At 46.8% G+C, this 13,652-nt stretch overlaps 1 protein-coding gene across 1 annotated transcript in view; it reads right to left on the bottom strand.

Moving 5' to 3' along the window:
• The window catches only part of RNF13 (ring finger protein 13), a 99,218-nt gene that overhangs the window by 71,686 nt on the left and 13,880 nt on the right, over nt 1-13,652 (bottom strand). The window contains exon 2 of the mRNA XM_068280800.1: nt 868-987. Within this exon, the coding sequence (XP_068136901.1) occupies nt 868-975 (108 nt within the window). The 5' untranslated portion in view covers nt 976-987. The remainder of the gene's footprint in view (nt 1-867; nt 988-13,652) is intronic.

Genomic DNA, 13,652 nt, shown 5'->3' with positions numbered 1-13,652 from the left:
TCTCTTTAAGTCTATCAGGGTTGGCAAATGACATGGCAAGGCTGGACATTGTACACAAAACCTGATTTCAATAAAATAAAATGTAAAAAAAAAAAAAAAAATGCATGTTATACCCATACCAGTATAGCTATAAACAGTGGCGTAGCAATAGGGGCTGCAGAGGTAGCGACTGCATCGGGGCCCTTGGGTCAGAGAGGCCCACGACGGGTCCTCCCTCAGGCACAATATTAGCTCTCTATTGGCCATTTGTTGGTAATCACTTCTATAGATGCTTTAAATAGTAAAAACCATTAACAAGCTTTTCCCATCTCCTATTTGCACCTCTGACTGTGGAAATCCTTGGCAGGTTTTGGTGCGCCGTAACAATTGTTATGTATAGAGTGCTTGGGGGGCACCCATGTAAAACTTGCACCGGGGGCCCATAGCTCCTTAGCTACGCCACTGGCTATAAATGTGTTTTTTAAAAGGTGGACATTGGTAAGACGGGCAAAGATGTCAATGACAGTAGTGATATGGTGTACCTGGGTCAGTGAAAGGACGTGTGGATTGAAGGTCGGTCATGGAACAGCTTGTATGCCACTACAATCAAACCAGTATTTAGCTGTTCCCTTTTTTAATGAACAGAAAACTGAGGGATTGGTAAGGGCACTAGGAGCTGTGTGCTTCTGAAGCCAATAGGCTTGTGTAAGGGTCACTTTCATAATATCTGGGATTCCAAAATATTATTGGAAAAAAAAAAATCTGAATTTAAAACGAAGAAGAAAATCATAACATTTCTTACTTCTGCACAGCTGTTGTGTGAACAGTTATTGGTTAGGACTACAAATCACAACACACAAAGTGCTACAAAAATATTTAGCCACTTACTGCTACTATGTTAGCATCTACAGGCAGTAAGCAAACCGCAGCAAAGGCATGGACTATTCCCAAGCAGATACTTGTCGGAGAACACACATATGTCCTTATTGTCTCCATTATGGCCAGCACCTGTAAACACAAGCATGATATATTAGTTTACATGTACAATAAGACAACACATGCATTCAAAAAGTTGTTGTGCAGAGGAAGGTTTGGTATATAGTTATATAACACTGAGCAGCCCTAGTCAACTACTATTCTAAGCCATATTAGGGCAAAAAGACCTATCTGGTCTGCCCTTAGAGGCACCATCATTTGTTTTTCAAAAAGCCAATGACCTCCAAACATACCTCCAATATATGAAGGACTAATTGAGAAAACAGTGATTGAGAGCTTTATCAGCTGACCTGGCCTCCGTAATCTGACCTAAACCCAACTGAGATGTACAGGGCCAGCTGGACCACAGAGTGCAGGAAATGCAGTCAACAAGGGCTCAGCAGCGCTGGAGTCTCCCTCAAGACTACTGGAAACAATTACAGATGTGTTCTTTGATACTTTTGATGTACTAAGCATTAATCTACAATGAAGAAAATAAAAAAAAATAAAAAAAACAAATAAAAAAAACACTGATTGAGAAGGCGTGTAAAAACTTTGAACTGACCGGTACATTTCTTGTCTCTTTATGCTTATTCAACAGGCAGCACTGAGAATACTATGTAGGAATAAAAAGACAGCCAATTTCCAAACAGGGGGCAGCAATTGCAGGGGGCTGAACCTCATCCTCTTTCTTATAGCAGCAAAAGCTGCCCCACAACTGCTCACAATGCTTCGCATCGATTAGGGCTGGTGCACACCAAAACCCGCTAGCAGATCTGCAAAATGCTAGCAGATTTTTAAACGCTTTTTTTTTTATTTTTCTATGGCGTTTTGCTAGCGTTTTGCGGATTGCTGCTGCGGTTTTCAGTATAGTAGATTTTATATATTGTTACAGTAAAGCTGTTACTGAACAGCTTCTGTAACAAAACCGCCTGCAAAACTGCTCTGAACAGGCATTTTTCGTTTCTGCAAAACGCCTGCCGCTCTGGTGTGCACCACCCCATTGAGATACATTGACCAAGCAGATCCGCAGCCGCAAGCGGATCTGAAAACGCCCAAAAAGCCGCTCGATGTGCACCAGCCCTTAATCAGCACATTCTATATACTGTACATGGCACCGCAGTCTATATGCCAAGTAAGCATGGTATACTGCTTTACTTGTGGACTTTGTTTGGGCACAGTAACCCAGTGCCAGGAAAAGCTGGAGGTTAAAAGAGCATGGCTGTAATCATTACATCAGAAGGGGAAATTCCAAAAAGACTATCGCTTCCTCATTTACAGGAACAGTGATTTTCTAAAATAAATAAAAAACTAACAAAAGAGAAACCGGACCACCATTGCCCTTGTGGGTGACCAGTTTAGCTTATTAACACCGTACTTTTCAAACAATGGATCTCTATGCTAGTTATCTGAAACTATTTTATTTTGCTCTTCAAATTCACTTACGGTAAATGATTTAAGTTGTCAAAATGGAGATATGAGAAAACCTTAATTTACCATCTTTAAGCATGTAATGCATCTTTTTTCCTTGCCTAGGTGTTAGCATGAGATCAGGCAGTTACAAAGGCAGCAACAATTAGACCTCAGGGGTCTTCTCAACACAGACACCTGACTGGGTCAGAACAGTTTTATTTTACATAGAGCTAAATGGAAAAGTAAACAAATGTCTTAATTGCACAAATAGAATTTGAATATTCCATTTATTGTAAAAGCCCAGTCATGATGTGCTATTTTACTGCTATACAGTAAAGTGTACAATTACTAAAAAGAATTCCACCACAAAGTACTTCAAAGCAAGTAAGTGAGTGTTTACAGAAAAGCTAGGACATTACACTGTGGTCAAGAAAGGTTTGCCAGGAGGTTATTCAAATAAATGGGCCAGATTTATCAAAGCATTAGCAACAGTTTTTTTCTTCTTAAAAAGTTCTAACCAGCAGGGGGAACTGTTCTGCATGGTAATAACGTCTTAAATAGTGTTGGGAGAACACCTGGATGTTCGGGTTCGCGAATGTTCGCCGAACATGGCCGCGATGTTCGGGTGTTCGCGCCGAACTCCGAACATAATGGAAGTCAATGGGGACCCGAACTTTCGTGCTTTGTAAAGCTTCCTTACATGCTACATACCCCAAATGTGCAGGGTATGTGCACCTTGGGAGTGGGTACAAGAGGAAAAAAAATATTTGAAAAAGAGCTTATAGTTTTTGAGAAAATTGATTGTAAAGTTTTAAAGGAAAAACTGTCTTTTAAATGCGGAAAATGTCATGTTTCTTTGCACAGGTAACATGCTTTTTGTCGCCATGCAGTCATAAATGTAATACAGAGAAGAGGTTCCAGGAAAAGGGACCGGTAACGCTAACCCAGCACCAGCAGCAGCACACGTGATGGAACAGGAGGAGGGCGGCGCAGGAGGAGAAGGCAACGCTTTGAGACACAACCCAGGCCTTGCATGAGGACAAGAAGCGTGCGGATAGCAATGCTTTTTGCCGCCATGCAGTCATAAATGTAATACAGATGAGAGGTTCAATAAACAGGGACCGGCAACGCTAACCCAGCAGCAGCAGCACACGTGATGAAACAGGAGGAGGGCGGCGCAGGAGGAGAAGGCCACGCTTTGAGACACAACAACCCAGGCCTTGCATGAGGACAAAAGGCGTGCGGATATAGCAATGCTTTTTGCCGCCATGCAGTCATAAATGTAATACAGATGAGAGGTTCAATAAACAGGGACCGGAAACGCTAAACCATCCCAGATGTTCATTGGTCATGTTACTTGGTTGGGGTCCTGGAGTGTTGCGTAGTCGTTTCCAATCCAGGATTGATTCATTTTAATTTGAGTCAGACGGTCTGCATTTTCTGTGGAGAGGCGGATACGCCGATCTGTGACGATGCCTCCGGCAGCACTGAAACAGCGTTCCGACATCACGCTGGCTGCCGGGCAAGCCAGCACATCTATTGCGTACATTGCCAGTTTGTGCCAGGTGTCTAGCTTCGATACCCAATAGTTGAAGGGTGCAGATGGATTGTTAGACACAGCTACGCCATCTGACATGTAGTCCTTGACCATCTTCTCCAGGCGATCGGTGTTGGAGGTGGATGTGCACGCTTGCTGTTCTGTGGGCTGCTGCATGGGTGTCAGAAATTTTCCCACTCCAAGGACACTGCCGATACCATTCCCTTTTGTGCACTAGCTGCGGCTTGTGTTGTTTGCTGCCCTCCTGGTCGTCCTGGGTTTGCGGAAGTCAGTCTGTTGGCGTACAACTGGCTAGAGGAGGGGGAGGATGTCAATCTCCTCTCTAAAGTCTCCACAAGGGCCTGCTGGTATTCTTCCATTTTGACCTGTCTGACTCTCTTCAAGCAGTTTTGGAACATTGTGTTTGTACCGTGGATCCAGAAGGGTATAAACCTAGTAATTGGTGTTGTCCTGAATGCGCACAATGCGTGGGTCGCGTTCAATGCAGTCTAGCATGAATTGAGCCATGTGTGCCAGAGTCCTGCCAGAACCATCATCATCCTCTTGTGGGCGTTGATTGTTGTGATGCATCATAGTCATCACCTTCTTCCTGGTCTGCTTCTGCTGACCATTCGCGCTGAATTGTGGAAGTCCAACGTGCACCGCTCTGGCCCTCGTCAGTGGTGGCATGAAATTCCTGCTCCAACTCCAGCTGTTCCTCCTCCTCTTCTTCGTCATAGCTGCTGGGGCCAGCGTTTCCTGAGGCAGATGGCCTGATGTTGGTACCATCACACTGATCGTTTTCTCCTTCTGATTCCCCCTGTTGCATCATGACAGCTGTTTCCTTGATTTTCAACATTGACCTCTTCAGTAAACACAGCAGTGGTATGGTAATGCTGACTGAAGAGTTGTCACTGCTCACAAGCAACGTGGATTGCTCAAAATTTTGGAGGACTTGGCCCAATCGGATCCACAGAAGCTTGGCAGCTGTCCGGATGCGCCTCAGTACTGCGCCGTCATGTACTGGACCACTGCACTCTTCTGCTCGCAAAAGCGGGCTAGCATGTGCAGCGTAGAATTCCAGCGCGTAGGGACATCACACAGCAAGCGATGGTGGGGGAGATTGAAGCGCTCCTGCATCTTGGCGAGTGCCCCCGAAGCAGTACTGGAATTTCTACAATGCTTGGCCACTCGTCACACCTTCAACAGAAGATCGGCCACGCCTGGGTATGTCCTCAGGAACCGCTGAACTACTAGGTTCATCACGTGCGCCAGGCAAGGGATGTGTGTCAGCTTAGCCAACCTTAAAGCGCAAATGAGATTACTCCCATTATCACACACAACCATGCCCGGTTTCAGGTCCAGCGGTGCCAGCCACAAATCCGTCTGTTCCTTTATTCCCCTCCAAATTTCCTCCCCTGTGTGCTGCTTATCCCCAAGGCAGATCAGCTTCAGCAATGCTTGCTGACACATGCCAACAGCTGTGCTGCACTGCTTCCACGATCCTACTGCTGCTGGGTTAGCGTTTCCGGATGAGGTACAGCTTTGAGATGCGTTGGAGGAGAAGGAGTCAGAGAGGTAGGTGCTGCTGTTATCCAGTGGGAGGGACGGCGGTGCAGCTGTTTGCGGCGTGGGCAACACCCGCGCCGTAGCAGGTGAGGAATCGCTGCCAGGCTCCACAAGGTTCACCCAGTGCGCGGTAAGGGAGATGTATCGACCCTGGCCGAGCACACTCGTCCAGGTGTCAGTGGTGAGGTGAACCTTGCAGGCAACGGCATTCTTCAAGCTTCGGGTTATTTTGCTGACCACGTGCTCATGCAACTCAGGCACTGCAGAGCGTGCAAAGTGGTAGCGGCTGGGAACCACATAACGTGGGATGGCCACTGACATCATGCCCTTGAAGCTGTTTGTCTCCACCACTCGTTATGGCAGCATTTCGCAGGCCAGAAGCTTGGCTATGCTGGCTGTTACTGCCACGGCCCGGGGGTCATTTGCTGGCAATTTCCTCTTGCGCTCAAACATCTCCGAGACAGACAACTGAACCGTAGGGCTGCACACTGAAGGGCTGTTGGTTGTTGTGTTTGATGAACACTGGGAGACCTCAAGAGCACTACTCCGGAAAGTGACAGTGTCAGCGTCGTCTGATGTTTGTGAATGTTCTGAACCACGCAATGGCTGGGCTACTGCTGCTGCTGAGGCGGGTCTGGTGGTGAGTCTGGTGACCCCAAGGGAGGCAGTGTTGCTGGTACCCTGTCCTGCCGCGTTTGCCCACAGAGTGGGGTGTTTGGATAGCATGTGGCGGCTCATGCTGGTGGTGGAGAGGTTGTTAATACTTTTCCCCCTGCTCAGGCGGGTCTTGCACACCTTGCAAATCGCCATGGTACCATCCTCAGTGCAGTCTTCAAAGAAAGGCCAGACTTTGGAGCACCTGCCTTGCTGGCGATTTCTGTTTGCGCCTCTTTTGCCTCTCACTTGAACTTCCACGCTTGTGGTGCCTGAAATTTCGCGCCGCCTACCTTGTGGCACAAGGCGAACTCGTGCAGCAGTGGGTTCTTCAACAGACTCATCTGTGCTGCTACGACGGCGATGTTCTCGTTCACATACAAAATCTGGGTCTATGTCCACATTGTCCATACCCTCCTCTTCCATCTCCTTAAACTCATCATATGTCATTGTGGGGGGCCGCCGCCGTGGAGTAGAGCTCCCCAGAACAACCTCTGCGCAGCTCACTCCAACGTCGTCTTCCAGATCTTCTCGGCCGACCTCCTGCAATTGCAACCCCTCCTGCGCAACTTGCTCTGGGATTTGGGTTTCAAAGTCCTCGGACTCGCCTTGTATTTCAGTGCGCGGTGCATTTCCCACAGTTAATGGTTGTGAATCCAGGCACAACATTTCTGGCTGTTCCTCCATTGACCTTTCAAAGGTGGAAGTTTGTTGGGCTGGGAATAGCTACTGCGAATACCCCATTGTGTCCTGAGGTAATTCTTCGGCCTGGTTATCTGGCAGTTGTGTGCGTGGTGTCGCTGCTGGTTGTGTCAGCTTTGTGCCCACTGGCTCCTTGTAACTGGCTGAGGACTCGGACCTCGTGCGTGATGTGCTGGTGCTGCTTAACCCACTGCTGGACGCTTGAGAGGTCATCCAAGTAATTATCTGGTCCTGTTTTGGATTTGTGAGGGTTGTTGTCTTGGACAACATGGGCGGTATTGAGTGGGTTTTCTTGGGTGCTCCCCTGTGGCCTGTACGTGAACCGTTAGGGGAAACACCTCTTCCCTTGCCCCTCCCTCTTTCACCGGATTTCTTCCTCATTTCACTTATCCTTAAAGTACACGCTGACTGGCAGCAGTACAGTGGCAGTACAGAAATGCTATACAGTGGTGGGTGAGCGGTGTACCACTATTGCCAGCAGCGACACAGAGCACAATGCTATACAGTGGCGGGTGAGCAGAGTACTACTGTTCCCAGACACAGAGTGGCAGTAAACACAATGCTATATAGTGCTGGGTGAGCGGTGTACACAGAGTGGCAGTAAACACAAAGCTATATAGTGTGGCTGAGCGAGCGGTGTACTACTGTTCCCAGCAGCGAGTCAGAGCACAATGCTATATATAGTGCTGGGTGAGCGGTGTACACAGAGTGGCAGTAAACACAATGCTATATAGTGTGGCTGAGCGAGCGGTGTACTACTGTTCCCAGCAGCGAGTCAGAGCACAATGCTATACAGTGCTGGGTGAGCAGTGTACCACTATTGCCAGCAGCGACACAGAGCACAATGCTATGCAGTGGCGGGTGAGCGGTGTACTACTGTTCCCAGCAGACACAGAGTGGCAGTAAACACAATGCTATATATAGTGTGGCTGAGCGAGCGGTGTACTACTGTTCCCAGCAGACAGAGTGGCAGTAAACACAATGCTATATATAGTGCTGGGTGAGCGGTGTACACAGAGTGGCAGTAAACACAATGCTATATAGTGTGGCTGACCGAGCGGTGTACTACTGTTCCCAGCAGCGACACAGAGCACAATGCTATACAGTGGTTTTGAGCGGTGTACACAGAGTGGCAGTAAACACAATGCTATATAGTGTGTACTACTGATCCCAGCAGCGACACAATGACTGGGGGGGACCCTGGCTAGTCCGGCTGGAGAGAGAACTACCCTGCCTGCCTACCCAAAGCTAAACCCACAGAGAAATGGCGGAGAAATGACGTGGTTCGGGTATTTATTTACCCGAACCACGTGACGTTCGGGGAACGTTCGGCCATGCGCTCTTAGTTCGGCCATATGGCCGAACGGTTTGGCCGAACACCATCAGGTGTTCGGCCGAACTCGAACATCACCCGAACAGGGTGATGTTCTGCAGAACCCGAACAGTGGCGAACACAGTTCGCCCAACACTAGTCTTAAATCCTACTTAAAAAGCAGCAGTTTAGCATGAATTTCTAGAACTGCACTACAGTTAAGAAAAGTGCAAATCCATCCCTAAAGTGCCGCAGATTAAGAAGAGCTTAAAGGGATACTGTAAGGGGGGGGGGGGGGGGGGGGGGGGTCGGGTTAAAATGAGTTGAAGTTACTTGGGGCTTCTAATGGTCCCCCACAGACATCCTGTGCCCGCGCAGCCACTCACCGATGCTCCGGCCCCGCCTCCGGTTCACTTCTGGAATTTCAGACTTTAAAGTCTGAAAACCACTGCGCCTGCGTTGCCGTGTCCTCGCTTCCCCTGATGTCAACAGGAGCGCACGGCGCAGGCACTGACCATACTGGGCCTGCGTAGTGCCATGGAAGTTTAGCTGCACTACAGTGAAGAAAAGTGCAAATCCATCCCAAAACTGCTGCAGATTAAGAAGTGCTTGATAGTAGTTCTACAGATAGTTCAGAGTGCAGACTAGACATGATTTGTAAAGGCTCCTCCCCCTTGCTGAATTCCTCCTCCGAGCCTCCTGGTATCAATACAGCAGATGTATTGGTTACCTCAGCAACAGTAATTCTCATACACTGCACTGTGAGAGACCTTCCTAGCTTCTCCTATTTTACAACAGTTTAAGAAGGAATCTGCACTATCTAGCGATTTCTTAAGACGCCTGAGACAGTTCTGCACAGATTTCTAAAAAACCTAATTTGTCTCTCTTGATAAAATGTCCCCCAATGTCTGCTCTGCCATAAGAGAGCACGTGTGTTCACAAGCAAACCTGAAGTGAAAATAAACTGATGAGCAAACATCTACAGTGTTCGTCCTAGAATTTTTTTCTAGCCGGGTGGCATGAAAAAGTAGCTGAGTGGGGCACATGAGAGAAGGCAGGGCCGGTGCTTCTCTGCTTACAGCAGAGGAGGAGGTGAGCTGTTGACAGCCAGGTGCTTACCAAAACTAGCCGAGTGGAGCACCCGGCTAAAAGAGCCTGGGGAGAACACTGATCTATAGAAGTCTAGAAGTAATCTACAAGTACCGTATATACCCGCATATAAGCCGACCCCCAACTTTTACCTGAAAAAACAGGGGAAAACGATTGACCCCCATATAAGCCGGGGGTAGGAAATGCTGGATTGGTGCAGGCCGCGTGATTCCCCCAGTGTGTCCCAGTATAGCTACTATAGTGCCCAGTATGGGTAGGTAGTGCCTCAGTATAGCTAGTAAAGTGTCCAGTATAGCTAGTATAGTGCCCCAGTATAGCTAGTATAGTGCCCCAGTATAGCTAGTATAGTGCCCCAGTATAGCTAGTATAGTGCCCCAGTATAGCTAGTATAGTGCCCCAGTATAGCTAGTATAGTGCCCCAGTATAGCTAGTATAGTGCCCAGTATAGCCAGTATAGTGCCCAGTATAGTGCCCCCGCCTGCTCCCTCCCTCCGCTGCTATTACCTGTTCAGCCAGCGGCCGCTTCCTCTAATCCGGGTTCCCCTCTCCATCATGCGTATTAGTGTATCACAGCAGCGCGCCCGGCGCTGCTGCTGTGACGAGGCAGGAGTGAGAGCGGGGCTATGTGCATCACCGTTACCAGGGGAACCGCTCTTTCTTGCCTCGTCACAGCAGCAGCGCCGGGTGCGCTGCTGTGATACACTTATACGCATGATGGAGAGGGGAACCCAGATTAGAGGAAGCGGCCGCTGGCTGAACAGGTAATAGCAGCTGCGGCCGCGTAGGGAGGGAGCGGGGGGGGGGGGGGGGGTCACTGCGGACCACAACCCAAGACTCGCATACAAGCCGACCCCCCAACTTTTGGCCCCTTTTTGGGGGGTCAAAAATTCGGCTTGTATGCGAGTATATACGGTATCTATAGTCCTGATAGGGCATTTCTGGAATCCCATAGTCTGACTTTGGCTTTAAAGGTTAACAATTTAGCTTTAAAAAGGAACCTTAAGTGAGAGGGATATAAAAGGCAGACATTTTTATTTTAAACAATACCAGTTGCATGGCTGTCCTGCTGATCCTCTGTCTCAAAGGGCTGGTGCACACCAGAGCAGTTCTGAAGAGTTTTTTTAAAACGCTTGCAGGGGAAAAACCGCTTGGCTAATGAAAGTGAATGAGATGGTGCACACCAGAGCGGCTCGTTTTTTCCACAAACGCAAACTCGGGGGCTGCAGCATTTTTTAGATTTGAGGCGTTTCTGCCTCAATGTTGAAGTATAGGAAAGTGGAAAACCGCTCTGAAAAAACGCTTGATCAGAGTGGTTTTATACCTTTAGCCATAGGCATTGACACAGCATGCAGATCAGATGCTTCTGATAACATTATCTGCACGCTTGTTTTAGATGTGCGATTCAGACACTACTGTAGCCAAAGTTCAGCAGGACTGCCAGGTAACTGGTATTGTTTAAAAGTAAATAAATATGGGAGCCACCATATTCCTCTGGCTTCATGTGTCCTTTAAAGTTTTGACCGCCTCGGGTACAAGGGCATTTTTTTTTTTTTAACTTTATTCACCTCCCATACAGACAAATCTTGAACTATTAAATAGTTATATCTGTTCTCGACTCTCAGAAGTGATTTTGCAGTTGGAGTTTCATCATTTCTGATTAGTTATCAGTGAGAGCTGAGGTCTTCATATGTTACACATCACTTGAAGGATAATGCATCCATTTGCTGTATAATATTGAGTGAACACAAGACAACCAACTAATGGTAAGGCTCTGACATTCACATGCATCAGAACTGTGGGTCTGACCAGCCTGCAGAAAGGCTGCTTAGCCTGAAACAGCAGGCTGTAGCTGGATCTCAGTACTACACTTTTTATCACCTTTTAATGGGATTTACAATAAAGAGCTACAGGTGCTGACCCTTTGAGGATTTAGTATTGTGCCTTCAATCCAAAAATGACCCACAAACTTTCCTAGCTGCCACCCTCCCCATCATGAGAGTCTTGGCAAGAGGTCGAGAAAGCCAAAAAGTCACTCATTTCACGCTTACTTCACTCCCTGTACTCAAGAGACAGGAGATAGACTTTAATTGCGTCGCATACAGTAAATTAAGTATGCGTCACTGCACCTGTTAACGAGAGCGTTTTGCAGTAATGCAGTGCATTACCATGCCGCACGCTGTTAAACCACAACACACCCGCCGCGCTGTGAATGTAACATAGGTGGTGCTTTGCAGTGCAGCAAGCCGCATAGAGTGTCCATTATGCCGCAATGCACCACTGTAAACGTGGCCCAAATGTTCACGTCTGTCAGCCACAGAAATCCTAAAAGTTTACAACTAAACTAGAAGAGAAAGGGACATCTGCCAAACTGCTACGTGGACAGCAGAATCACACCAATGTAGGTGTAAATCCCATCTGTACTTCCTGTATTCCATAGCTGCATAATATAGGGGACATTTCTTTGTAAGACTGTGTTCTAACGTCTTGCCCATTGCTGCGAGTACTGGTAAGCATTAACAAAACTAGTAACATGCATAGTGACCTTCCTACCTGCCACATCTCTAGCGCTGGTTAGTGAATCAAGGCCATGGCCTTCTGCTGCTCATGGAAAAGAGGCCTTAGGCTTGGAACCCACTAGGAGAGCTTTTCTGAGTGCTTTGTTATTTGAAAAGCTCTTACTAATGTACTGCTATGGGTGTGATCCCACTTGAGTGATGCATTTTTATAAAAATCCCCCGTAGCATTGTATTAGCAAGTGCTTTTTCAAATCACTAGCGCTTAGAAAAGGCTTCTAGTGGGTTTGAGAGGGAACACACTTGTCTTTCAGTTTTCTGCGCGCGTTTTTCCGGCATACTTTTTCTGCACACTAAGTGTGTTTCTATGCAGGAAAACGCGTGAGTTTTTTCACAGCAGCTGATGTAGTTGATAGAGAAAACTGACAAAATGTGCAGAGTCATGATGCAGAATGTCAGTTTTTTTTCTGCGCACGAACAACATATTAAGTGTGTACTAGCCCATTGATTAACATGAGTTCTCAGTTTTTCTGCGCAGAAAACGCGTACGAAAACAGTCACGGGTGTTCCCTCCCTCAATATCAGGAATAAAAACTCCTAGAATAGAACCTGGATTCTAGTCAACTGCTGGAATATGTTCAAGAAGTTACGAACCATTTCTGAAGAAAGAAAGCATTGTGCACAAAATTACCTCCCATGTAAATACTAAAGACTGGGGCCTACTAGAAAACAAATCGCTATCAAAAATGCTACAGTTTTTTATAGCGATTTTTGCTCTAAAGACTCCCTGAAGCAAAACGCTCTGAACATGGTGTGATTGCTTCAAACCATAAAAGGCTCAGAGGCACATTAAATAGGAGGAGGTATAACTGACCCACCTAAGTCATGATTCCCTACCTGCTAATCCAAGTTGACATAGTTCGGAGACACAAGGAGGAAAAAAAAAAAAAAAAACGCGCGAGTCGGTCAATGAATGCAGGTTTTCCCTTATTTAAAAAGTACGGAAATCAAACTGCCCCTAGTTTGGAATTCTGGTTGAGATGCATTCAGTTTCTGATTGTGCGCCGACTGGCATGGTTTGGATTAGCGAACAATCCAAACGACACAGTGAAGCAAACTGCAGTTCTTTTGAGACCAATACCCTGCATTTTTGTTCATCTGTAGTGGTTTTCATCACTTTTGTTATCACACAATGCTGCGTGAATGTTGGAGTACAAAAAGTGATCATTGGTTAGTATATTTGGCCACATTCCTATGTGACTGGAGGAACTGTACTGAAAATAATGTGATCAATAAAAGTTTTTTTGTAACAATATTCATTTATAAAGGTTTGCCCATCCTAAATTTTTCCTCAGCCCGATTTCCATTCTGACTGCCTGAGTTATGGATACGGTTATTGGAACTCTACTGTCCTGTTGTAAAAAAAAAAAACAAACAAACAAAAAAAAAAAAAACACCCTTTGGTCAGAGGCCTGCAGGGAGTCTATGCGCTGCTCAGCGTGCGCGGTCACCATATGTCAGGCATTAATCGGGATGACAGTGAGGGGAGTGCAGTGTATAGAGGCACCTGTGACTGGCAGCGCCTGGCTCCGATTGCCTTCACTGCATTTCCAACGCTCGGCTTATACTCCAGTCAATTTTATCTGTTTTTATAAGGTAAAAGTTGGGGGTCGGCTTATACACGAGTATATACAGTAATTAAACTTCTTGCCCAGTGTGATGCTCACATGTTCTATATTAAGTCACTGCATGAAGCGCATTTGCAGTAAACATCCTGAAGATCTACACGTGATGTGTTCCTGTTCAGGAGTGAAACAGGACATTGTTTTTCAGATGAGACAGAACCTAGACACTGTATCCCAAGGTCAGACACAAAAGGATTTCTGAT

Source organism: Hyperolius riggenbachi, chromosome 4 (genome assembly GCF_040937935.1).
Source record: "Hyperolius riggenbachi isolate aHypRig1 chromosome 4, aHypRig1.pri, whole genome shotgun sequence".
NCBI classification, from domain to species: Eukaryota; Metazoa; Chordata; class Amphibia; order Anura; family Hyperoliidae; genus Hyperolius; species Hyperolius riggenbachi.
This window is presented reverse-complemented; position numbering and strand designations above follow the sequence as displayed.